The sequence below is a fragment of the Macaca mulatta genome, chromosome 7 (genome assembly GCF_049350105.2).
Source record: "Macaca mulatta isolate MMU2019108-1 chromosome 7, T2T-MMU8v2.0, whole genome shotgun sequence".
Classification (NCBI taxonomy): domain Eukaryota; kingdom Metazoa; phylum Chordata; class Mammalia; order Primates; family Cercopithecidae; genus Macaca; species Macaca mulatta.
The window spans coordinates 41,089,655-41,114,883 of NC_133412.1; the positions used below are offsets into that span (position 1 = coordinate 41,089,655).

The 25,229-nt window shown below is 42.1% G+C and overlaps 1 protein-coding gene across 1 annotated transcript in view; it reads right to left on the bottom strand.

The window, feature by feature from the left end:
- HERC1 (HECT and RLD domain containing E3 ubiquitin protein ligase family member 1) overlaps positions 1 to 25,229 on the bottom strand; it is a 224,019-nt gene that overhangs the window by 143,015 nt on the left and 55,775 nt on the right. Inside the window, exons 2-3 of the mRNA XM_077939543.1 lie at positions 22,443 to 23,398; positions 9,133 to 9,228 (exon numbers count right to left, since the gene is read on the bottom strand). Coding sequence (XP_077795669.1) covers positions 9,133 to 9,228; positions 22,443 to 23,372 — 1,026 coding nt within the window. The 5' untranslated portion in view covers positions 23,373 to 23,398. The remainder of the gene's footprint in view (positions 1 to 9,132; positions 9,229 to 22,442; positions 23,399 to 25,229) is intronic.

Here is a 25,229-nt window from a genome sequence, read left to right on the forward strand (position 1 = left end):
CAGTATCCGAGGACAGCTGCCAGTCCCTAATAAAAGGTCTGGAATTTTGCTGGAGACAAAGAAGGATAGTGGGGCCAAGAGGGTCAGAATTGTTCATCTAAAGGTCTATCATGGCCAGTGCGGTGGCTCACGCCTCTTGATACTGGCCAACCAAGATTCCTTTCCAGGACAAAGCCCCTACACTGAGAAAAACTACTGAGAGTAGAATAAAAATTGAACAGGATAGGGACAATAGAAAGGGAGGATGGAAAGGAAAGAGAATACCAAGACAAAAGTTGGGAAGGGAAACAAACTGGAAAACCATTTTTTTTTTAACATTACACACACACACACAAAAAAAAAACAGAGGGAGGGAGTCTATGGAGTTTAAAAAGCCATCTTAAATCCCACCTCATTCTAAGAGTTCAGGAAAACTAATCCTACATAGAAATAAGCAACAAAAAAGTATTGAGGTCAAATCCCATATGAAGTTATTATAAAGTTGCAGTGAGCCAAGATCATGCCACTATACTCCAGCCTGGGCAGCAGAGACACCATCTCAAAAAAAAAAAAAAAGACACAAAGGAAAAACAAATCTGAATTACAAACCCTCAAAAATGAGGTAACATAACTCAAGAATTAGAAATAAAAGAAAAAAAAAACATTTTGGAACTGAAGACTAAACTAGAAGAAACCCAAAAGTAAATAAATACAGTAGATAATGCCCTAAGAGTAATGAAAGACAAAAGGCATTTTTAGAAATTAAAAAATTTAAAAAGACAAAGTATTCAAGAAAAACTGAAAAGTATTAAAATCAGGCAAAGATCAACACGCACATAATAGAAATCCCTGAAGAACAGAACCCAATCAAAGGAATAAAAATAATAGAACAAACTGCAATTTTGGAACATTTTCCTGAAATAAAAAAGATCTGAAAGTACATATTGAATTATCACATCTCTTAAGAATATCAACCCAGAATGAATAATATCAAGACATATTCTACAGTAAAATTACTGATCTTTAAAGGGGAAAAAAAAATTCTTTGGGTTTCTCAGCAAATATGCATGGCTCACATAGGAGAGAAAATCAGATTACCTTTGGACTTTGACAGTAACAGTTCATGCCAGAAGAGAATGTAGTAACATATTTAAGATATACAAGAAAAGAAAATGTGAACTAAAGAAAAGATGAACTAAAGAATATTATCAACACTGACATTCAAGAATAAAGAGCACAGCAATTATCAACATGCAAAAACTCAGAAATCTTGTTCTGATGACTCTTTATTGAGAAATCTACTAGAGAATGACCCTCAAAATATCAAAAAGAATAGACATTGACACAGAGACTAGTATTCAGCATTAAATATGTAATCATTTATAGAACTAATACCAAATGAAGGTTAAAACAGAGACAGGCTGGGTGCCATGGTTCATGTCTATAATACCAGTATTTTGGGAGCCTAAGGTAGAAGGATCGCTTGAGCTCAGGAGTTTAAGACCAGTCTGGGCAACCATAGCAAGACCTCATCTCTACTAAAAATTTAAGTAAAAAAAAAAATTAGCCAGGTGTGATGGCACATGCCTGTAGTCCCAGCTACTTGGGAGGCTGAGGCCGGAAGATCACTTGAGCCCAGGAGATAGAAGCTGCAGGGCGCTATGATCATACCACTGCACACTCCAGCCTGGGCAACAGAGCAAGACTGTCTCAAAAAAACAAACAAACAAACAAAAAATGCAGAGAGTATGTAATAACTATATGCCCTATATAGATGTAATGCAATTACTAAAAAACAGGGAAAGCATACTTTAGAAATTAATTTTTTCAGTAACCATACAGCAGTAGTTATTTGTCTTATTTTAGGACTGTTTATGTGTATATGTGTGTAACATGTAATTAAAACAAATGAGTAATAATGGCATTTTCTAATTCTCATCCTTGTATCTATGGGAATCAGAAATCTTAGTTTAAAAGGAAGAAGATATAAATGTAAAGGTTAAGTAAAAATTCTATAGCTGTGAATTTGAAAGTATCAGTATGAACTCATTAGGTATCTTAGCTTTAAATACACATGTATACACATCCTAGCTCTGTCCACTATGAATATAAAAGCCTAGAAATAAGATCAACTCAGTAGCAGTAAGCATTTCTAGCACCCTGATTGTGGTCTTGAAGCATCATTTTCCAATAAAAGAAACCAGGACTTTTTTTCAGAAAACTAACTAGATGATTTCAGATTGGGGGCAAGAAATCTGTAAGATCAGCCAGAAACAATGAAACATATCAGAAAGCAAGGAGACTATAAAAGATTATTAGGCTTATGATAAAATAACTTAGGAACTACCCTGAAGAGACTAATAGCCAAAACTGAAACAATATGACCTTCACTGCAGATAATAATTCAATGTGCTGAAACTCAAACAGGCTTAAATCTGTGGGTTCATAATGATTTATTTTATTCATTTATTTTTTTTTGAGACACAGTTTCGCTCTTGTTGCCCAGGCTGGAGCACAGTGGCATGATCTCGACTCCCTGCAACCTCTGCCTCCCGGGTTCAAGCAATTCTCCTGCCTCAGCCTCCTGAGTAGCTGGGATTACAGACGTCCGCCACCCCACCCGGCTAATTTTTTGTATTTTTAATAGAGACGAGGTTTCTTCATATTGGCCAGGCTGGTCTCAAACTCCTGACCTCAGGTAATCCACCCGCCTCGGCCTCCCAAAGTGCTGGGATTACAGGTGTGAGCCACTGCGCCCAGCCCATGGTATTTTTTAAATGAAGTTAATTGGCCAAGTTTGGAGGATGGTAGGAGGACAATTCATTCAATTGAAAACTGGTAAATAAAGAACAGATGAAAAGAATCAAGCATTTAGTCTGCTTTTCCTATATAAACCGTAGCAGAGTAATCAGTCAATAAGGGAATCTCTTCATAAAAATATTGCAACTAATTGTTGGGAAAAAGCTGAGTGTTGGGAGGGAAACTGAGGCAGGGCTTGCATAATGTCCTCTCAAATGTGTCTAGGCTTGCTGGCTCCTTGCTTCTAGCTCTCCTAGGCGCCTAAGCTCCTACTCCCATTATCTCAAGTAGCAGAACACGTTCCATATAAATGCTAAACCATCACAGTTGTAGACCATGTGCCTGCCCTTTTGACCTCCACATTCTCACCACCTGTTTCTTTCTTTGATTACCAATAAATACCGTGGGCTCCCAGAGCTCAGGACCTTCATAGCCTCCACAATAGCAATAGCTCCTTGGTGTCCCACCTTTCTCTCTCAAACTGTCTTTTTTTCCTCAATCCTTTGACTCCGCCAGATTTTGTCACCCCCACATTCCTGGCTGCCCAATGTGGGGTGACAAAGACCCCGGTGAAGGAACACCAGAGCGTGTGAAAGCAGAGGATACAACATCAAAGGACACCCGAGGAAGTCTAAAAGCAGCTCGGGGGAAAGCTGAGCACTTGGAAGAACCAGGGTAACAATAGAACAAAGTGAAAGCAGTCATTCTGCTTAAATTTCTTAAGGCATTTATTACGAAGTGGGAGGAGTGAAAGTTCGTACTCAGAATTTGTTATCACTCACTCTAGTGCAGTTCAGTAGTTTTGCCCATGGTTCCCGGAACAGGGGACTATGGAGTTGGATGAATGGGAGAGAATTGGCAAGATTAAAAAAAAAAAAAAGTATAAAGATGGAGCAAAAATTCCAATCTTGGTTTGGTCAATGTGGGCACTAATAAAAGCAGCTCTTGAGCCATTTCAAACATGATGAGGCAGATTCAGATGAGGAAGAGGAGGACGAGTGTAAAGAACTAAATTCAGATTCTGAGTGTGAGGAACAGGAAACCAGAGGAAATAAAAGAAAGGGAAACTGAAAAAAGTATGTTTTAGCCCATCAGCTCCACCTGCTGAATTAAGTGAAAGGCCACCTCCTCTTTCTCCTCTTAATGGGCGAGAAGATGAATTAGCTACAAAACTTTACTGCTCCTGTAGTTGCAACATTAAAACCTGGAGCAATTGGTGCTATACAAATTTCTATTCAAAAGGCTAGAGCCGAGGGAGACCTTGAAGCATGGCAATTTCCCGTAACTATCATCCAGCAGGGAGGACAACAAACGTCCTTCCACTGTGTTTCCAAAATGCGTCTACAAAGGAGAAAGATATACAAGTAAAGAAAAGTGTACTATTCCTTTAAAAGCCAGGGTAAACTTAAAACCTATAATTGATAACTGAAGGTCTTCTCCGGGACCCTATAACACTCCAATACTACCTTGTCAGTGTAAACAAGAGAGTAGCCGGAAAGCACTGAGACCACTAACAAACAGTAGCCTTCCTACCAAAAATCTTTAACCCAGTAACCCCTGATAGCCCATAATGCATTCGATCTGTAGCAGCAATTGCTTTGCTAACAAGTAGAAAAATAACTTTTAGAAGAAACCTCATTGTGAGCACACCTCACCAGTTCAGAGCTATCAAAAAGCAAAAAGGTAGCTTACTAACTCAAAAATCTCAAAGTATGGGGCTATTCTGTTAGAAAAAGATTTAACATTAACCACTGAAAATTCCCTTAACCCAGCAGGTTTCCTAACGAGGTATTTAAATCTTAATTACCATACAAAGGTCCGACTAGACCTAGGAGAAACTCCCTTCAGGACAGGAGGATAGATGGTTCCTCCCGGGAGATTGAAGAGGGGGAGAGAGAGGGGAAAACGCATACACACACCACACAATGGGTATTCAGTAAGTGATAGGGAGACTCTTATAGAAGCAGAGTTAGGAAAATTGCTTAATAATTGGTCTGCTCAAACGTAGGAGCTGTTTGCACTCAGCCAAGTCTTAAGAGTACTCACAGAATCAAACTATCTCAATCCCGACTCAAAAGATTACCTACATCCTCTCTGAAACGAATTTGCGTAAGAACTGTTTATGGGAATACATCTTGATGGGGCAGCTGGGTTGTTATGAAATATTCAGGAACCCAGCCCAGCTCTAGTACTCACCTATGAGCACAAAGACAATGTTGGGCATGATGGTAGAGGACCACTAGAATCCAGCAGCCCGGACCCCTTTGTGGTCAAGAAAAGCGGGAAGGGCCGGGCGCGGTGGCTCACGCCTGTAATCCCAGCACTTTGGGAGGCCGAGACGGGCGGATCACAAGGTCAGGAGATCGAGACCACGGTGAAACCCCGTCTCTACTAAAAATACAAAAAATTAGCCGGGCGCGGTGGCGGGCGCCTGTAGTCCCAGCTACTCAGGAGGCTGAGGCAGGAGAATGGCGTAAACCCAGGAGGCGGAGCTTGCAGTGAGCCGAGATCGCGCCACTGCACTCCAGCCTGGGCGACAGAGCGAGACTCCGTCTCAAAAAACAAACAAAAAAAAAAGAAAAGCGGGAAAACAGGTGCAGGACTGCTACATCGGTAAGCGTAACTAATCCGATAAGCAGAGGTCCATGGGTGGTTATGCACCCTGGAAAGGAATAAGCATTAGGACCAAAGAGGATGCTCCAGGACTAATGCTCATTGGAAAATGACTAGGGGTGCTGGCATCCCTATGTTTTTTTCAGATGGGAAACGTTCCCTCCAAGGCAAAAACACCCCTAAGATGTATTCTAGAGAATTTGGCCCAAGAGTGTATGTACCTTTTTCCCTCTCAGACTTGAAACAAATTAAAATAGACCTAGGTAAATTCTCAGATGCTTATACTGATGTTTTACAAGGGTTAGGACAATCCTTTGATCTGACATGGAGAGATGTTACTGCTAGATCAGACACTAACCCCAAATGCCACCATAACTACAGCCCAAGAGTTTGGCGATCTCTGGTATCTCAGTCAGGTCAATGACAGGATGACAACAGAGGAAAGAGAACGATTCCCCACAGGTCAGCAGGCAGTTCCCTGTGTAGATCCTCACTGGGACGCAGAATCAGAACATGGAGATTGGTGCCACAGACATTTGCTAACTTGCGTGCTATAAGGACTAATGAAAACTAGGAAGAAGCCTATGAATTATTCAATGATGTCCACCACAACACAGGGAAAGAAAATCCTACTGCCTTTCTAGAGACTAAGGGAGGCACTGAGGAAGCATATCTCTCTGTCACCTGACTCTGTTGAAGGCCAGCCAATCTTAAAGGATAAGTCTATCACTCAGTCAGTTGCAGACATTAGAAAAAACTTAAGTCCACCTTATGCCCAGAAAAAACTTAGAAACCCTGTTGAACTTGGCAACCTCAGTTTTTTATAATAGAGATCAGGAGGAGCAGATCAAATGGGATAAAAAAAAAAAAAAAAGGCCACCACTTTAGCCATGACCCTCAGGCAAGCGGACTTTGGAGGCTCTGGAAAAGGGAAAGGCTGGGAAAATCAAATGCCTAATAGGGCTTGCTTCCAGTGTGGTCTGCAAGGACACTTTAAAAAAGGTTGCCTGAATAGAAATAATCCGCCCCCTCATCCATGCCCCTTATGTCAAGGGAATCACTGGAAGGCCCACTGCCCCAGGGGACGAAGGTCCTCTGAGTCAGAAGCCACTAACCAGATGATCCAGCAGCAGGACTGAGGGTGCCCGGGGCAAGCGCCAGCCCAAGCCATCACCCTCCCCAGGTATGCTTGACCATTGACAGCCAGGAGGTTAACTGTCTCCTGGACACTGGTGCAGCCTTCTCACTCTCCTGTCCCGGACAACTGTCCTCCAGATCTGTCACTATCCGAAGGGTCCTAGGATAGTCAGTCACTAGATACTTCTCCCCGCCACTAAATTGTGACTGGGGAACTTTACTCTTTCACATCCCTTTCTAATTATGCCTGAAAACCCCACTCCTTTGTTAGGGAGAGACATCCTAGCAAAAGCAGGGGCCATTATACACTAGAATTAGCAGAAGGAAAAAGGGTACATATATATACAGACTCTAAGTATGCTTACCTAGTCCTTCATGCCCACACAGCAATATGGAGAGAAGGGGAATTCCTAACTTCCAAGGGAACACCTATCAAACATCAGGAAGTCATTAAGCCCCAAAATTCTCCTTACCTCTGAGTCTACTTCCTCCGATTCCTGCCTAAAGATAATTTTATGGGGAAGATGATTTGCTTGTGTCTCTCCAGGTGACAATCAGGTGCCTATGTGGGTGCCCACCAAACATCTGAAGATCTATCATGAGCCACAGCACCTAGTGGACCCACCCGTACAGTGCAAATTGAAGGTTTAAGGATTGCTTTTAAGCCTTGATTTGCTTTCTCTATGCCTTCTGTTAATCAGAAAAGGCCTATTTCTCACTCTCAGTGGCCTCCTGGCTACAGCCACAAAAGTTTTTGCTTCTGTTTCAGTAGATTTACTAATGTGGGGGTGAGGGTATGCTTGCGTTTTTGCAGGAGATGAGCGAACCGTGTAGATGCCCTCAAGATGCGTACAACCATGGAATGGGAGACTGGAGGGACCTATGAATCCCAACCATGGCCCGGGTTCCCCCAGTACGGGCCATGAGCCAGCTGAATCTGAATGCAAAGATGGAATGAGGACCGACCAGAGTCACGATGCTTAATGGACCAGTGCTTTCTGACTCAGCTCCTCTCTACCCTGAATACAAGAGCCCCTAATAGTTAGGCAGGAGTATGATCACCCCTATTCAGCATGAAGAAGTTACAGAAGGACCTTCATCCTTCTGCAACCCCTAGGATTAAGGGAAAGGGGAGGTATGTAGGAAACATTCAAACCAGAGTGACTCCAGTTTGAATAAGGGCTAAGAAAAATGAAGCTGGATCACCAACCCGGCAATTAAAGGTTGCACAGCCTGCAACTGCCTTGCTCAATTAAAAGAGGCCACCTCTTGTAATAATGATAGCTAGTAATAATGATACCTTCTCTTTTACAAAAAGAGGGCATGTTGGGAAAAAGCTGAGTGTTGGGAGGGAAACTGAGGCAGGGCTTGCATAATGTCCTCTCGAATGTGTCTAGACTTGCTGGCTCCTTGCTTCTAGCCCTCCTAGGCTCCTATTCCCATTATCTCAAGTAGCAGAACATGTTTCATATAAATGCTAAACCATCACAGCTGTAGACCATGCGCCTGCCCTTTTGATCTCCACATTCTCACCACCTATTTCTCTGTTAGATTACCAATAAATACCGTGGTCTCCCAGAGCTCAGGGCCTTCGTGAGCTCCACGATAGGGATGGCCCCCTGGTGTCCCACCTTTCTTAAACTGTCTTTTTCTCAATCCTTTGACTCCACCGGACTTTGCCACCCCCACGACCTGGTGTTGGGTCTGATCACCCCAACACTAATAAAAAGAAACGACAGAATTAGAGTATCATATTTTGCAACCAAGCACAAATGAATTAATGTAGTCATTAACCATCAACGGCTGCTAATACCACAAAGACAACCAGATGGAACCTAATGGAAGAACACAACATGTATACAGTCTTGCTAAAGACCTAACACCTGCGACTGATCAAGCCTCTGGATCCAGTTGCCAATTTATAGGAAATACAGAAGATAAAGAAACATACAGAACTGCATCATGAGTAATCTATTAGCAAAACCCAGACTGTGGGAAATGCTACAGCCCAAAAAGCCTAGGTTCCTGAACAAACATATTGAAGGAAAAGAAAAATGGAGGAGGGAACCTAAAGATTAAAAGATTTAAAAGACTTTCCTTTTTTTTTTTTTTAATGGGCACGACTATAGTGTTTAAGGATGCACATCTGGTTGACAGAAGTATAAAGAAATACAAGGAAGTGATCAAAGTCACAATAGTGGTTACTTTGGGGAGGACAAACAGGTTATGACAAGGCTGTGAAAGGGCTTCTGCAATGACTAAGAAAATTCTTTACCTAGGTACATATTAGAAGGGTATTTTATAATTAAGCTATATATGTGTACATTTTTCTATGTTTTACTTAATACAAAATTCTTTCAATTGAAGTTACCAGCACATAATTCAAAAATCAAAACAAATGAAAGGGTATACACATTGAAAAGTATGTCTCCTACTCATCCCACCCCCACCCTAGATACCCCAGTTCCACTCTCTAAAGGTAACAACTGGTGCCACCTCCTTTTGTAGCTTTTCCAGAGAAAATGGATTATTTTTAAGGGATAAATACATGCCATAGCATTTTAACACAAAGTTTTCAATACAAAAGCCATGATTATTACGTACCTCTTCAAAGAGACATAATGCTGCCTCGTAAAGGGAGCACAAGCCATCCGATGTTCTGGTTGGTTCTCTCCACTGACTCCGATCAGCAGATGAACCCTATAATTAAAACATTGTGGGACACAGTGTAGGAAGGGGAGAGACATATGCATTAAAATTACTTAAACAGTCTACAAAAACACCTATTTGAAGACCTGTTTATATAATTATGTGCACTGAAACCAAATCCTAACATTAGGTCATGAAACTAACTTTTACAAGGAAGTTTTATTAAATGAGCTGGCTACTGCATCACATGATAAATTACGTGCCAATCCCTCACTGATTACCTTATTAAAAAGTGATTTATTCCAAGAGACACAGGGCTCTAGAAACAATCAAGGAAGCAGAATTTTGCCAGTTACCCACTCTTTGGGTGACCAATATCCAGAAAATGTGGTCTCAGGAAATACTCCCCATGGGTATATTGCCCACCTGCCTCCCACCTGACAGCTTTAGTAATGACTTGACCAAAGCAGCAGAAAGTCTGTCCCTCCCTTCTTAGTTTCACCACAACCAAGGTCCCAGTATTACAGTAGGTAGCTAGTCAGACATGAGCAGGGCAGGAGAGGGCCACCCCCCAACCCCTACCACCAGGTATGTCAGGTGACCATCAAGTGATGGTCAGGCAGTGGTTAACTGTCTCTCTAAAACAATAATTGATTGCAGCCAGTACCAGGGAAAGGCAGTCTCCCAACAGACAGAAAAAAACCTGAAACTTGTGATCAGCAACTTGTTGATAAGATCTCAGGAGCTGGGTGAGTGGGATCAAGCATGCACATTAAGAGGTAAAATGGAGGAGTTCAACTGGTATATGACCCTCTAGGGACATTCAATGGGTAAGGGAAGAACGCCTCAAGTGAGCATGCATACAACTCTGGTAAACACACTGCGCATGCTCCCCTCTCAAGGGCTGGCAAACCACCGTGCAGGTGAACAGCCTACCCCAAGGGAAGAAACACAGGACCCGGGAAGTATGCTAACATATAAAAGCCTAAGTCAAAAGTCAACCCGGGCACTTGATCTCTCAAGTCACCTGCTTGGCCCTCTTCCAAGTGTACGTCACTGCTTTTCTTTCCTGCTCTAAAGCTTTTTAAATAAACTTACACTCCAGCTCTAAAATTTGCCTCAGTCTCTTTATGCCCCTCAGTCGAATTCTTTTTCTGAGGAGGCAAGAATTGAGGTTACTGCAGACTCATAAGGATTTGCCACTGCTAACACCAGGAAATCAGTTCATCTTTTTCCTAGCACAGCTGAGGAATCACAGCACCTCTCTGAGACTTACTGCCTACTCTCCACAACAGGACCCAATGGGAGAAATCATTATCTCATCAAAAAATGATAGGACAGGCACGGTGGTTCACGTCTGTAATCCTAGCACTTTGGGAGGAGGAGACAGGCAGATCATTTCAGCTCAGGAGTTCAAGACCAGCCTGGCCGACACGGCAAAACCCCATCGTTGCTACTAAAAATACAAAAAAAAATTAGCCAGGTGTGGGGGGCACACGCCTGTAATTCCAACTACTCGAGAGGCTGAGGCAGGAGGATCACTCGAACCCAGGAGGCGGAGGTTGCAGTGAGCCAAAATCACGACACTGCATTCCAGCCTGGGCAACAGAGCAAGACTCTGTCTCAAAAAAAAAAAAAAAGATAAATCAGAAAGTGAACTAAATATCCATTGTCCCTCAAATTTCCATATCCTTAAGTCTTTAGAGCACAAATGTCAAGTTCTTTCTATAATTTATCCATCATATAATTGTGAAATTTTCATCAGTGGCTTTATTTCAAAGGATACTATATTGTAAAAATAATTGTATTCTAAATTATCTCTTAACAGATATACCACAGAAAAGTATATCCGCTACAGGGGAAGAAAGACTGACTTAGATAACCCACAAGATCTCATCCAACTCTAAAATTCTCTGATTTTCAAATCAGGCTATTTTAAGTAACATGATTCCGAAATAATAATTTAAAAACGCATATTTTGGACCAAGTACAAAATTCCAATTAATGTCTTCAAATGCCCACAGTATTTACACCTAACTCTAAGGGTTTTTTTTTTTTTTTTGAGACGGATTCTCACTTTGTCGCCTAGGCTGGAGTGCACTGGCACAACCTCAGCTCACTGCAACCTCCACCTCCCAGATTCAAGTGATTCTTGTGCCTCAGCCTCCCAAGTAGCTGGGATTACAAGCCTGCACAACCATGCCCAGCTAATTTTTGTATTTTTAGTAGAGACGGGTTTCACCATGTTGGCCAGGCTGGTCTCGAACCCCTGACCTCAGGTGATCTGCCTGCCTCAGCCTCCCAAAGTGCTGGGATTACAGGCATGAGCCACCGTGCCCAGCCTAACCCTGTTTTTTTAAATATTTATTTATGGATTTATTTGTTTTTGAGACAGGGTCTTGCTCTGTTGCCAAGCCTGGAATTCAGTGGCAAAGATTATTGCTGTGAAAAGGAAATAAAAACTTGAGACTCCAACGCACCCTGACAAAAGAAAAAAATTAAGCTGAAGGCTGACTTATGCAAGAAGCTGCCTTTCCTTTTGTTCCAAAGTAGAGAGCTACAGATGAAAGGGTGAATATCCTCACAGGTAACTCTATGTTCACCTTATCTTATATAAAATGCCTATCTACTGAGCACCAGAGAAATACACAATTCCACTATTCTGCTCCTTTTCTCTTGCAATTTGTGGATTCAGTAATGTGACCATACCCTCCTTTTTTCCCCTCCAGTCTGCTTCTCCCCTTTAAATAGTGAAGCCCTCAATATCACCTTTGTAGAAAGGCACAGATCTCTGTAAACCAAAACTAAAATACAAAGGCCCCCAGCAACCATCTGAATGGACTCCTTCCTATGGGAGGGCACTCTAAAATATTACCTGAAGAACTGATTCAGGCCAGGACGGGAAGTGGGAGATTGGACATGCCTCATTATACCCACCCAGCATTATGCCCATCAATACAGACCTTAAGTCTGAAAAAAACATTTACAATCTATTCTCTCTAAGTCTGCTACTTGGAAGCTTTGATCTGCATGATAAAACCTACCTCTCCCCAACGCCTTATTGTAATCCACACATTCCTTTCTACTAACTCTTTCAACCAACTGCCAATCAGAATATGTTTAAATCTACCAATGACCTGAAAGCCCCCTGACCTCGAGTTATCCCATCCTTTCAGATCAAATCAATAAGATCTTACATATATTGATTGATATATTATGTCTCCCTAAAATGTATAAAGGCAAGCTGTACCCCAACCGCCTCGGGCACCTGCCACAAGGACCTCCTGAGGCTCTGTCACAGGCATGTCCTTAACCTTGGCAAAATAAACTTTATTTATTTATTTATGAGACAGAGTTTCGCTCTTGTCGCCCAGGCTGCAGTGCAATGGCTTTCTAAACTGATTCAGAAAGATCAATTTCTTGTCTCAGAAACTTCTTGGTTTACACTCATCTCCCAGGCACTGTCCTTAACCTTGACAAACCTAAATTGATTTGAGACCTGTCTCAGATATGTTTTGGTTTACATAACTCACTATAGCCTCGACCTCCCAGGCTCAAGTGATCCTCCCACCTCAGGATCTATTAATAAAGTTTATTATTAAGGCTTATTAACTATTAATAAATATTAAATTGTATTTATACTATTAATATAATTATATAGGTCAAACATTAACTTCATCAATATTAATCCGATTAATCTGATTAGTGCTGATTTATGTTAGTTATATTATATATTAGTAATTAATTAAAATTAATATCATTAAAAGCATATTGGCCAGGCGCAATGGCTCACACCTGTAATCCCAGCATTTTGGGAGGCTGAGGCGGGCAGTTCACTTGAGGTCAGGAGTTTGAGACCAGCCTGGCCGATATGATAAAACCCTGTCTTTACTAAAAATACAAAAATTCTCAGGGCATGGTGGCATGTGCCTGTAATCTCAGCTACTTGAGAGGCTGAGGCAGGAGAATCACTTGAACCCAGGAGGTGGAGGTTGCAGATCGCACCACTGCACTCCAGCCTAGGTGACAGAGTAAGACTCCGTCTCAAAATAAAAAACAAGCACATTAATAAAGCTTATTAACTATTAATAACACTTACTTAGAATTTCTTAAGTTTCGAAATACACTAAAGGTTGGTTTTTGTGTGTGTGTGTTTTTGTTTTGTTTTGTTTTTGAGATGGAGCTTCGCTCTTGTTGTCCAGGCTGGAGTGCAACTGCACGATCTCGGCTCACTATAACCTCCACCTCCCAGATGCAAGTGATTCTCCTGCCTCAGTCTCCTGAGTAGCTGGGATTACAGGCATGCATGCGCCACCACGCCCGGCTAATTTTGTATTTTTAGCAGAGACAGAGTTTCTCCATGTTGGTTCAGGCTGGTCTCGAACTCCCGACCACAGGTGATCCACCCACCTGGGCCTCCCAAAGTGCTGGAATTACAGGCGTGAGCCACCGCACCAGGCCTACACTGAAGTTTTATAGGTTTTTCATTTGTGTGTGTGTGTGTGTGTGTGTGTGTGTGTGTGTGTGTGTGTTTCTGAGAGAGAGTGTTGCTCTGTTGCCCAGGCTGGAGTGCAGTGGCTCAGTCTCAGCTCACTGCAACCTCCACCTCCCGGGTTTAAGCAATTACCCTGCCTCAGCCTCCCGAGTAGCTGGATTACAGGCACACGCCACCATGCTCAGCTAATTTTTTTGTATTTTTAGTAGAGATGCGGTTTCACCATGTTGGCCACACTGGTTTCAAACTCCTGCCTGACCTCAGGCAATCCATCCACCTCGGCCTCCCAAAGTGCTCGGATTACAGGCGTGAGCCACTGTGCCCAGCCTATAGGTTTTAAGTTGCTCTATATAATCATCTATCCTTTTTCTATTCCATCAGGTAAATAAAACAATGGTAAAATTTACATCAATCTGTATCTACTGGGCAAATAAACTATACATAATTGCAAATTATTAAAACAGCAAATATCCCCAGCACTTTGTGAGGCCGAGGCAGGTGAATCATCTGAGGTCAGGAGTTTGAGACCAGCCTGACCATAGTGAAACCCGTCTCCCCTAAAACTACAAAAAATTAGCTGGGCGTGGTGGTGGGCACCTGTAGTCCCAGCTACTGGGAAGGCTGGGGCAGGAGAATCACTTGAACCCAGGAGACGGAGGTTGCAGACAGCCAAGATCACGCCATTGCACTCCAGTCTGGGAGACAAGAGCGAGGCTCCATCTCAAAAACAAAACAAAACAGCAAATATCCTGCTACCCTCAAATCACTGAAATGTCAGTCACTTTGGAGAGTCCTCCAAATAGCCGACTATTACGTGGCAGAAATTTTTTGTCATCTAACAAGTTCCCCCTCGGCCTTCAAAAGCTGCTATGATGAAGTCCATGCAAATGACTGACTTTCACACCACTCTCCTCACCCCAGCAAAGCTGCAGAGAAGTTTCATCTTCAGGCTCTTCATATAGCTTCCTTTTCTCTAAGATCTTTATTTTTTTATTTTATTTATTTATTTATTTATTTATTTTTTGAGATGGAGTCTCGCTCTGTCACCCAGGCTGGAGTGCAGTGGCGCGTTCTTGGCTCACTGCAAGCTCCGCCTCCTGGGTTCACGCTATTTTCCTGCCTCAGCCTCCGGAGTAGCTGGGACTACAGGTGCCCGCCACCACGCCCAGCTAATTTTTGTTTTGTTTTGTTTTGTTTTGTTTTAGTAGAGACAGGGTTTCACCGTGTTAGCCAGGATGGTCTTGATCTCCTGACCTCATGATCCGTCTGCCTTGGTCTCCCAAAGTGCTGGGATTACAGGCATGAGCCACCGCGCCCGGCCTCTCTAAGATCTTCATAAATTTACTATGTAAAGCTTCCTGTTGTCATAGTCTCTGTAATCACCCCACCCCATTAATAATCATTCTTAATTATTCTCTTCAGCTGTCCCAAATCCCTCACGTCTCAGATAGCTTCCAATAACTATGCTAGCTAATCAGAGCCTTCCAATCATAGCACATTGCTCATTGTCTTCAGATCTGTGATTCTATTTGACTGTTTCTCTTATTGCTGGGTCATCTGCTATTAACCTGCTGCTGCCAAGTCAGTTTTTCTTTTAATTATTTAGGATGGTGCTTCTCAAATTTCAGTGTTGACATGAATTACCTGGTGATCTTGTTAAAATACAGATCCTAATCAGTAAGTATAGAAGAAGCCTAAGATTCTGCATTTCTAACAAATGCAGGTGATGCCAATGCTATTGTCTATGGCTCACACTTTGAGTAGTAAGGCTTCACAGTCCAGACTTAGATATGGAATCATACCAGAAGCTAAATGTTTAAAAGTAACTAGTCCCTAGACATACAACGTGTTGCTACACCAACAAATACTTGGTTGCAACCTCTCCAAATTCCCTAATTAGCTGTGAAGCATTTCTGAGAAAAAACGCAATTGTGATCTGTGGCTTCATTATCTAAAAGCCACCTCTAGTGATCACCAAAACGAAAACAGATAAGTAGACTGATGTACCTTTCTAGGAGCTGGCACCAGGGCCATCATGATCCTTCTTTTATGCCTTTCTACAGTATGGAGAAAAATGTTGAAAACAGCATAAAGTTTTTAGTGATAAACTTGGGCTTAAATCTAGGCTCCATCACTTACTGGCACTGACTGAAAGGGTCTCATCTTGAGACCGGAATGATGCCTACATTTAGAGCTGTTACATAATTAACTGAAATTATGTGCAAAACATGCTTAGCACAGTTCCCGCTACATAGTAAGATCTCCAAACGGACAGCAATAATTATTATTTTGCATTATGTATATATACTGAGAAAGAAGAGAAAATACTGGGAGCCTTTAATAAATGACTGCCAAATGTAGCAATACCAAACCAACAAAATATCCTACCAACACTGTAATGACTGTTGTTAATTTCTTCCCAAAAGAGTCAGTATTTAAGGATAAGTCTACTCCAGCTTCAGTCAATTACGATGAAAGACACATCTAAAACTCATTCTACACAGCCCGGGCATCATGGCTCACACCTGTAATCCCAGCACTTTGGGAGGTCTATGTGGTTGGATTACCTGAGGTCAGGAGTTCAAAACCAGCCTGGACAACATGGCAAAACCCCGTCTCTACTAAAAAATATAAAAATCAGCCGGGTGTGGTGCCGGGCACCTGTATCCCAGCTACTCGTAAGGCTGAGGTGGGGAGAACTGCTTGAACCCGGGAGGCGGGAGGTGAGCCGAGATTTTGCCACTGCATTCCAGACTGGATAACAGAGTGAGACTCTGTTTCAAAAAAAAACAAAAAACAAAAAACACACATTCTACACAGAATTCTTAGTGTATTTTGTAAATATACCGGGGAAATAAAAAACAAAACAGGGCTAAAGCTGGGCATTTTTAGAGAAAATAAATTTTGAAAAATATAGCCCATTAAATGTATAACTTCATTTGTTCACACTGTCAACAAGATAGAAAGTTAAATGGTCCAAAAATAAACTGGAAATTAAACTAAATCTGGGGGCCAGGTTGTGGTGGCTCATGCCTATAATCCCAGCACTTTGGGGGGCCGAGGCGAGCAGATCACCTGAGGTCAGGAGTTCAAGACCAGCCTGGCCAACATGGTGAAACCCCATCTCTACTAAAAATACAAAAATTAGCTGGGCGTGGTGGTGCATATCTGTAGTCCCAGCTACTCAGGAGTCTGAGGTAGGAGGACTGCTTGAACCTGGGAGGCAGAGGTTGCAATGAGCCGAGATCACATCATTACACTCCAGCCTGGGCAACAAGAACTAAACTCCATCTCAAAAAAATAAGCTGGGCGTGGTGGCTCATGCCTGTAATCTCAGCACTTTGGGAGGCTGAGGCAGGCAGATCACCTGAGGTCAGCAGGAGTTCGAGACCAGCCTAGCCAATATGGTGAAGCCCCATCTCTACTAAAAATACAAAAAAATTAGCCAGGCATGGTGGCAGCCACCTGTAATCCCAGCTACCTGGGAAGCTGAGGCAGGAGAATTGCTTGAACCCGGGAGGTGGAAGTTGCAGTGAGCTGAGATCATGCCACTGCAATCCAGCCTGCGCATCAGAGCAAGACTCTGTCTCAAATAATAATAATAATAATAATAATAATAATAATAATAATAATAAAATTTTTGGTTTCACAGGTTTTTAGTTACCTTCTTCTTATCTACTATACAAAATAACAATTTTTTCTCCCACATTTGTCTGCTTAAGATATTCAAAGACAAGACTAAATGGAGTACATTTCCTTCCATTCTGGTTGTTTTTACTCAGAATTGCTTCAGTAAATCCACATAGCATATGGATGGGATCAAGTCCCCAAAGCCTATAGCATGGGATACAGAGCTCTGCCTAGCTTGCAGCCTCAATCTCATCTCATTCCATTCCATACATCCTGGGGCTTGCTCTCCCACACCTCAATTGCTTTGTAAGCCTCTCATCTGAAAACTTGTCCAGCTCCCCTGACACGCATGCCTCAAAATTGCTGGCAAATTCCTCCTACTTTTCAACTAACTTCAGGGGTACTTCCTCCATAAGACATTTTCTGCCCCTTTGCCTCCCACCCTCTTCTTTCATCCCATCATCTCCTCCCAGTACAGACTTCTACTATAGCCCATTATCATTAATTTAAAATGTCTGTTCATCCCTCTTTCATTACACTGTGGGCTGCCTAAAGAGATGGATGCTACAAAGTTTATTCATCTTTTTAACCCAGTACCTAGCAGTATCTGGCACACCACGTGCAGTAAACACCTGGCGGCATCAAAGGCGAATGGCATACATGTGGTTATTTTTTATAATTTGAAGACATACACTGAAATTACTTCCCTATTCTCATGTAAGTTAATGAATATATTGTGTGTTCCCACCAAACTCATTATATATGTGTAGGCAGCAGAGATTAAGAATCACACAAGTAAATATAATTTACAGATTGAACTTATTTTTGTTAGGTCTTGTACCAGATACTCAATAGATGGTTATGTGTCTCTCCCTCTAACTTATAGCTTGGAGATAAGTTCTGGCCCAGTTACTCAAGGATAGAGAAATTCAAGACAGGGAGGATCAGGTCAGGTTGGGGTCTAGTGTAATCAGAAGAGGCTCTACAAATTTCCTAGTCCTCAGACAACAGTAAAGTGTAAGAAACGTGGGTTCTAGAGTGGGCACCGTGGCTCATGCCTGTAATCCCAGCACTGTGGGAGGCTGAGGCAGGTAGATCACCTGAGGTTAGGAGTTCGAGACCAGCCTGGCCAACATGGTGAAACCCCGTCTCTACTAAAAATACAAAAATTAGCCAGGCATGGTAGCAAGTACCTGTAAACCCAGCTACTAGGGAGGCTGAGGCACAAGAATAGCTTGAACCCGGGAGGCGGAGGTTGCAGTGAGCCAAAGTTTATACCACTACACTCTAGCTTGGGCGACAGAGCAAGACTCTACCTCAAAAAAAAAAAAAAAAGAAAAGAAACACGGGTCCTGGAGACTAAAAGCATCAAATACTATCACTGACTGTGCAAGAAGAAATAACAAATATATAATTCGGTTTAATAACCATTCCTTTCCCCTAAAACCAATCTGAGATTTAATTAAAATTCAATCTAATGTAGGCCTGAGGTGGCTTTGAGAGAGCTAAATTAAGTCAAACACATATTCCTCCCCAGAGTAGATCTGGAATTCTGAGAAAAGCAATCTAGTTTTTTGTTTTGTTTTGTTTTGTTTTTGTTTTTTTATTGAGACAGTCTTGGTCTGTCACCCAGGCTGGAATGCAATGGCGCAATCTCGGCTTCACTGCAACCTCCGTCTCCCAGGTTCAAGCAATTCTCCCTGCCTCAGCCTCCCAAGTAGCTGGGATTACAGGCACCTGCAATCATGCCCGGCTAATTTTTTTATTTTTAGTAGAGACAGGGTTTCACCACGTTGGCCAGGTTTGTCTCAAAACTCCTGACCTCAGGTGATCTGCCCGCCTTGGCCTCCCAAGGTGCTAGGATTACAGGCGTGAGCCACCGCGCACGGCCAGCAATCTAGTTTTTTAGAGGTATGTCTGCCCCAATAAGGAGCTATATTATCGGGTATGGCCATAGAGGGGAAGGAGGGAGGCACCTCCCTGACTAGTGAATTTGCTATTTTGTCTGGGAATGAGAGGCTAGGTAGAAAGAAAACTGGAAATCCAGTAATTAAAAAAAAAATTATTTTAGATCTACTTTAAGGTAGGCCTTCATGGAAACTCCACCTCTACTAAAAATACAAAAACAAAATTAGCTGGCGTGGTGGCAGGGGCCTGTAGTCCCAGTTACTCGGGAGGCTGAGGCAGGAGAATCGCTTGAACCCGGGAGGCAGAGGTTGCAGTGAGCCGAGATCACGCCACTGCACTCCAGCCTGGGGAACAAGAGCAAAACTCCATCTGAAAAAAAAAAAAAAAGTGGGGGGGAAAGGAAAAGTATTTAAACTATCCAGTCAATTATCAAATATGCATACAAGCCTAGACAATGAGGCTAAATGGACACTGAGAAAAGAAATCTAGTTTCCTGGGGTACCCTCTTCCCATTAAGGAGGAATATTGTAGAATAAGGCCTTAGAAGGTAAGGTCCTCGAGGAAGAGGCTTCTGCCTCAAGGTGACTAGCATTTTGTTCAAACACACCATTGGCAACCATTTAATCATATAACTATATTGTGCAATGATTAGTATCTTTTTTGTAACAAAGGTACTGCAAAATAAATAGCCCGTAAAATGAGGAATTAAGTGACTTCTTACAGAAATATTAACATGTGACCATGAAGAGATACATTATTTTAGGTCACTGAATGGCTTTACAGACTTGAAAGAAGTATAACATAAGAGGATGTTACCAGAAAGTATTAAGAATCAGAAAATAAATTTAGAAAAACATGTGCAAGTGAGAGGATTTGAATATTGAATAAGAAAACCCAAAGAGGCCTACGTGCCTCCCATAGCTGGTCCCTAAAGCTTTTTTAATTACATCATTGCATCCCTAGGCACCTCAAGTGAAGAGCACAGAACCTACGTCAACATTCCATATCCCAAACAAAGCATGGCATGCTTTTATTTTTATTTTTTTATTTTTATTTTTATTTTTTTTTTTTTGCCGGGCGTGGTGGCTCACGCCTGTAATCCCAGCACTTTGGGAGGCCAAGGTGGGTGGATCACGAGGTCAGGAGATCGAGACCATCCTGGCTAACCCGGTGAAACCTCGTCTCTACTAAAAAGTACAAAAAACTAGCCAGGCGAGGTGGCGGACGCCTGCAGTCCCAGCTACTCGGGAGGCTGAGGCAGGAGAATGGCGTGAACCCGGGAGGCAGAGCTTGCAGTGAGCCCGAGATCGCGTCACTGCACTCCAGCCTGGGTGACAGAGCAAGACTCCATCTCAAAAAAAAAAAAAAAAAAAAAAAGAAAAAAAAATTTTTTATGTAACAGTAAGAAATTCAAATTTTCATAGATCTTATGATCTAAAAACCCCAAGTACTTACCTATGATAAAATGGTAAAAAATGACCCAATATTTACCATTCAGTTCATAAATGCAAAAAGCAAAGTAAGTGAAAACTTAAATGTCCCTGGTTTGAAAATAAATTCAACATAATTGGTTTTTATGGACACTCCTGTCCAAAAGCTTTCTACTTATTGGGGGTAGGGGGAGACTTGAAATACATATATATCATTTATAAGTGACATTTTTAGTTATTTTAACTAAATAGATTTGTTGGTTGATATCTGGTAACAAAGGATACCTTAAAGACTAATCAATGTAAGCCGGGCGTGGTGACTCACACCTGTAATCCTAGCAGTTTGGGAGGCCAAGGTGGGCAGATCACCTGATGTCAGGAGTTCGAGACGAGCCAAGGCCAACATGGTAAAACGCCATCTCTACTAAAAGTACAAAAATTAGCTGGGCGTGGTGGTGCATGCCTGTAATCTGAGCTACTTGGGAGGCTGAGGCAGGAGAATCGCTTCAACCTGGGAGGCAGAGGTTGCAGTGAGCCGAGATCATGCCATTGCACTCCAGCCTGGGCAACAAGAGCGAAACTCCATCTCGGAAAAAAAAAAAAAAAAAAAGACTGATCAATGTAACCTAATTAAAAATAAGTCAGCTTTTAAGTGTTTGAGTCTTAATATTTTAAATTTGTATTTTATTTTTTATTTTGTTTTTGAGACAGATTCTCACTGCGTTGCCCAGGAATGCTGCGGCATGATCTCTGATCACTGCGACCTCCGTCTCCTGGGTTCAAGTGATTCTCCTGCCTCAGCCTCCCAAGTAGCTAGGATTATAGGCACGCAACACCACACCTGGCTAATCTTTGTATTTTTAGTAGAGATGGGGTTTCACCATGCTGGCCAGGCTGGGTTTGAACTCCTGGCCTCAAGTGATCCACCCTCCTCAGCTTCCCAAAGTGCTGAGATTACAGGCATGAGCCACCGCACCCAATCTAAATTTGTATTTTAACATTTGAATTTTTATTCTCGGTTTTTCAGTCTTACAAATTCTTGACATTGATTACACTCTACTATTTTATTATTTATTCTTTAATGTAGTATCCAAGGTTATGATAGTCAAACAATTTCCTCTGACAACACGCTCTTCACAGAGCTTTGCTTAGCTCATCACTTCCCTTCATTCAGGTCTCTACTCTAATGTCACAACTCAGTCATTCCCTGACCACATTAACTAAACAGCAACTTTTCACCTCCCAACCTCTGTCCTAAGTCTACCAGTCTCTATTCCCTTTCCCTCTTTTACTTCTCTTCTTAGAAATTTTCACTACCTGAAATTAAATATTTATTATCTGACTCCTCTACTAGGCTGTTAGCTCCATGGAGGCAGAAACTGTATCCCCAATGTTGTAGCCCCAGGGCCTAGAATAGTACTTGGCATATAGTAAATGTTTAATATAAATTGGGAAAGATGAAAATAAGAGGTTTTTTTCCTAAAGACCTCCTGATCACTAGCCAAAATATCTCATTTTTCATAAGTCTGCTAAAACATAAAGTTAGATGAATTTCCTAGTTCATATGAGAATTCAGAAAGCTAAAACTACAAACCTGACTCCTGATGCAGTAGTCTCAACACTGTACCAACCACATATATTAACATGCATAAAAGTTTCTTCACTCCAAGTATATGAAATATTTAACTCAACAACCACCGAAGTCTCAAATCATTCACTGTTACCACCAATTCATTAAAAACTTCATTAACTTTTCCTAAAACTGTTATGAGCTTTAAAGTTGAGATTTTTATAGTACGTACCAAAGAACGCCTCATCTGCATTAATATGGTCATAAAGCAGTCAAAGCTGATCATTCCTTCCTGGCTTGAGAGTAGTTTGCTTTTCTCCATGGTATGTACAACTGCCGAAGCTCCCAAAGCCATTTCTATCCATTCAAGAAGATACCGCAATGAGCCTCGTTGAGCTGCCAAACCAAGCAGCAACTCAGAAGCTAATCTACGACCTAAAGTGTCTGCCCCAGAATTAGGAATAGTTACTCCTTTAAGAAATGTTGTTACTTGCGATAAGCAGTCCAAGCCCATAGGAGGAATCTTGCTTTCATTTGCTAATGATAATGGTGGTAAAGAGCTCACAACTTCAATTGCAGTATGAATAACATCGTTGCAAAGACTGAGACCAGGTCCTGACACAGGCATCATCCAACTTTGTCTTAGAAGTGCAAATAATAAACTTAGACCAGTTCGAACACCCATTTCTATAAGTGCATCAGTGCTTGACCGGGGGCGTTCACTAACAGAATGGACATCTGCTGACCCAGAACTGCTCTCTGGAGAATGCTGCTGCTGCTTCACCTTGCCTTTGTCATGGTATTTATTAGAAAGTGCATAAAAGACACGCTGGAGTACAAGCAGTCGTTTTCTAAGTGCCCCAGCAAATGGGGAATCCGAACACACCATCTTTGCCAATGCTAGCTGGCTGCTAAGAAGGGCATCCAAATAGTGGTCCTGCTCATCACTTGAAAGAGACTCACGTTCAAAGTCTGGCAACTGTGGTCCTTTGAGGCATAAAACTTGTTGGGGCAAAGGTACTACTTCCTTATTGCTAACCAGTTTAGAATACAGAACAGCAACTCCCTCTCTTGTAGCAATAGATTCACTGTCCTCTGTAATCCAGGAGCTGTTCAAGTGTTCAAGCCATTTCAGCTTCACTGGTGGAATCATAGTTGCCATGTTGATTTATCCTTCAGCCATTAGTCCTGCAAAGGGAGAAGAGAAAACAGTCAAAAACATACAGAGGATTCATAAAATGTTCTAAAATTTCATCTTACATTACAATTAATTATTTCAAACTGGTGAAATGCGACCGGATGCGGTGGCTCATGCCTGTAATCCCAACACTTTGGGAGGCCGAAGCGGGCTGATCACTTGAGGCCAAGAGTTCAAGATGTTCCTGGCCAACATGATGAAACCCCATCTCTAAAAATATGAAAATTAGCCAGGCATGGTGGCACATACCTCTAGTCCCAGCTACTTGGGAGGCTGAGGCAGGAGAATCGCTTGAACCTGGGATGTGGAGGTTGCAGTGAGCCGAGATTGCACCACTGCACTCTAGCCTGGGCAACAGAGCAAGGCTCTCTCTCTCAAAAAAAAAAAAAAAAAGTCTGGAAGTTCATGGCACTGTACGAATGTTACCATTTTAGCTTTGATAAATGTACTATGGTTATCTACTAAGATATTAACATTAGGGATAAATGGGTGAAGGGTATATGGAAACCGTACCATCTTTGCAACTTTTCTGTAAATCTAAAATTCCAAAACACAAAGTTTATTTTAAAAAACAGTAATTTCTTTAGATGTACCTTTTCCATTCAGTTCTGATTCCACTGTCAGTGTAACAGTGGGTTCTACACGCTGATGACTCCCAAATTTTTATCTCCAACCCAGGCCTTCTCCCTAACTCCAAATTCATATACACAGTTGCCTACTTGGCCCCTCCACATGGCTATCTGTTTCGGTTATGGCTGGATATCTCAAAATTAACATACCCAAAACTGAGCTCCTAATCTACCACTACCACCACCCCACCCAAACCTGTCCCTCCTATAGACTTCTTCCTCTCAATAAATGGTAACTCCATCCTTCTACTTCCCTAGGCCAAACTTTGGGACTCATAATTGTAGAATGGAACACCCACTTTGGAAAGGTGTCTGGCAGTTTCTCATAAAACGAAACATATATCTAACCCTATGACCCAAAAATTCCTCTCCTAAAGATTTATCCAAAACAAAACACAAGTCCATAAAAATACTTCAATCAAAATAGTGGCTGCCTCTAGAGGGTGACAGCATGAACTGCCTCTGAGGAGCTTGAGGAAACTTCTTGAGGTTATATTCTGTGTCTCAATAGTGGTGTGGAATACACAGGTTGTACATTTGTTAAAACCTAGTGGGCTGGGCATGGTGGCTCACGTCTTTAATCCTAACACTGAGGGAGGCCGAGGTAGGAGGACTGCTTGAGCTCAGGAGTTCGAGACCAGCCTGGACAACACAGTGAGATCTCGTCTCTACATAAGAAAACAAAAATAGGGCCGGGCGCGGTGGCTCAAGCCTGTAATCCCAGCACTTTGGGAGGCCAAGACGGGCGGATCATGAGGTCAGGAGATCGAGACCATCCTGGCTAACACGGTGAAACCCCGTCTCTACTAAAAATACAAGAAAATTAGCCGGGCGAGGTGGCGGGCGCCTGTAGTCCCAGCTACTCGGGAGGCTGAGGCAGGAGAATGGCGTGAACCCGGGGGAGCGGAGCTTGCAGTGAGCCAAGATCGCGCCACTGCACTCCAGCCTGGGGCACAGAGCAAGACTCCGTCTCAAAAAAAAAAAAAAGAAAACAAAAATAAAAAAATCAGTGAAAGTGCACTTGAGATTTTTACATTGCATTGCATGTAAACTTTACCTCAACAAATACTGAATAGTTAATGACATGCAAGCTGAAGTATACTTGAGGGAAGTAAATAGACATCTGTAATTTATTTTGAAATGCATCAGAGATAAGATGCATTGATATATATTTTTTATATATACACAAAAT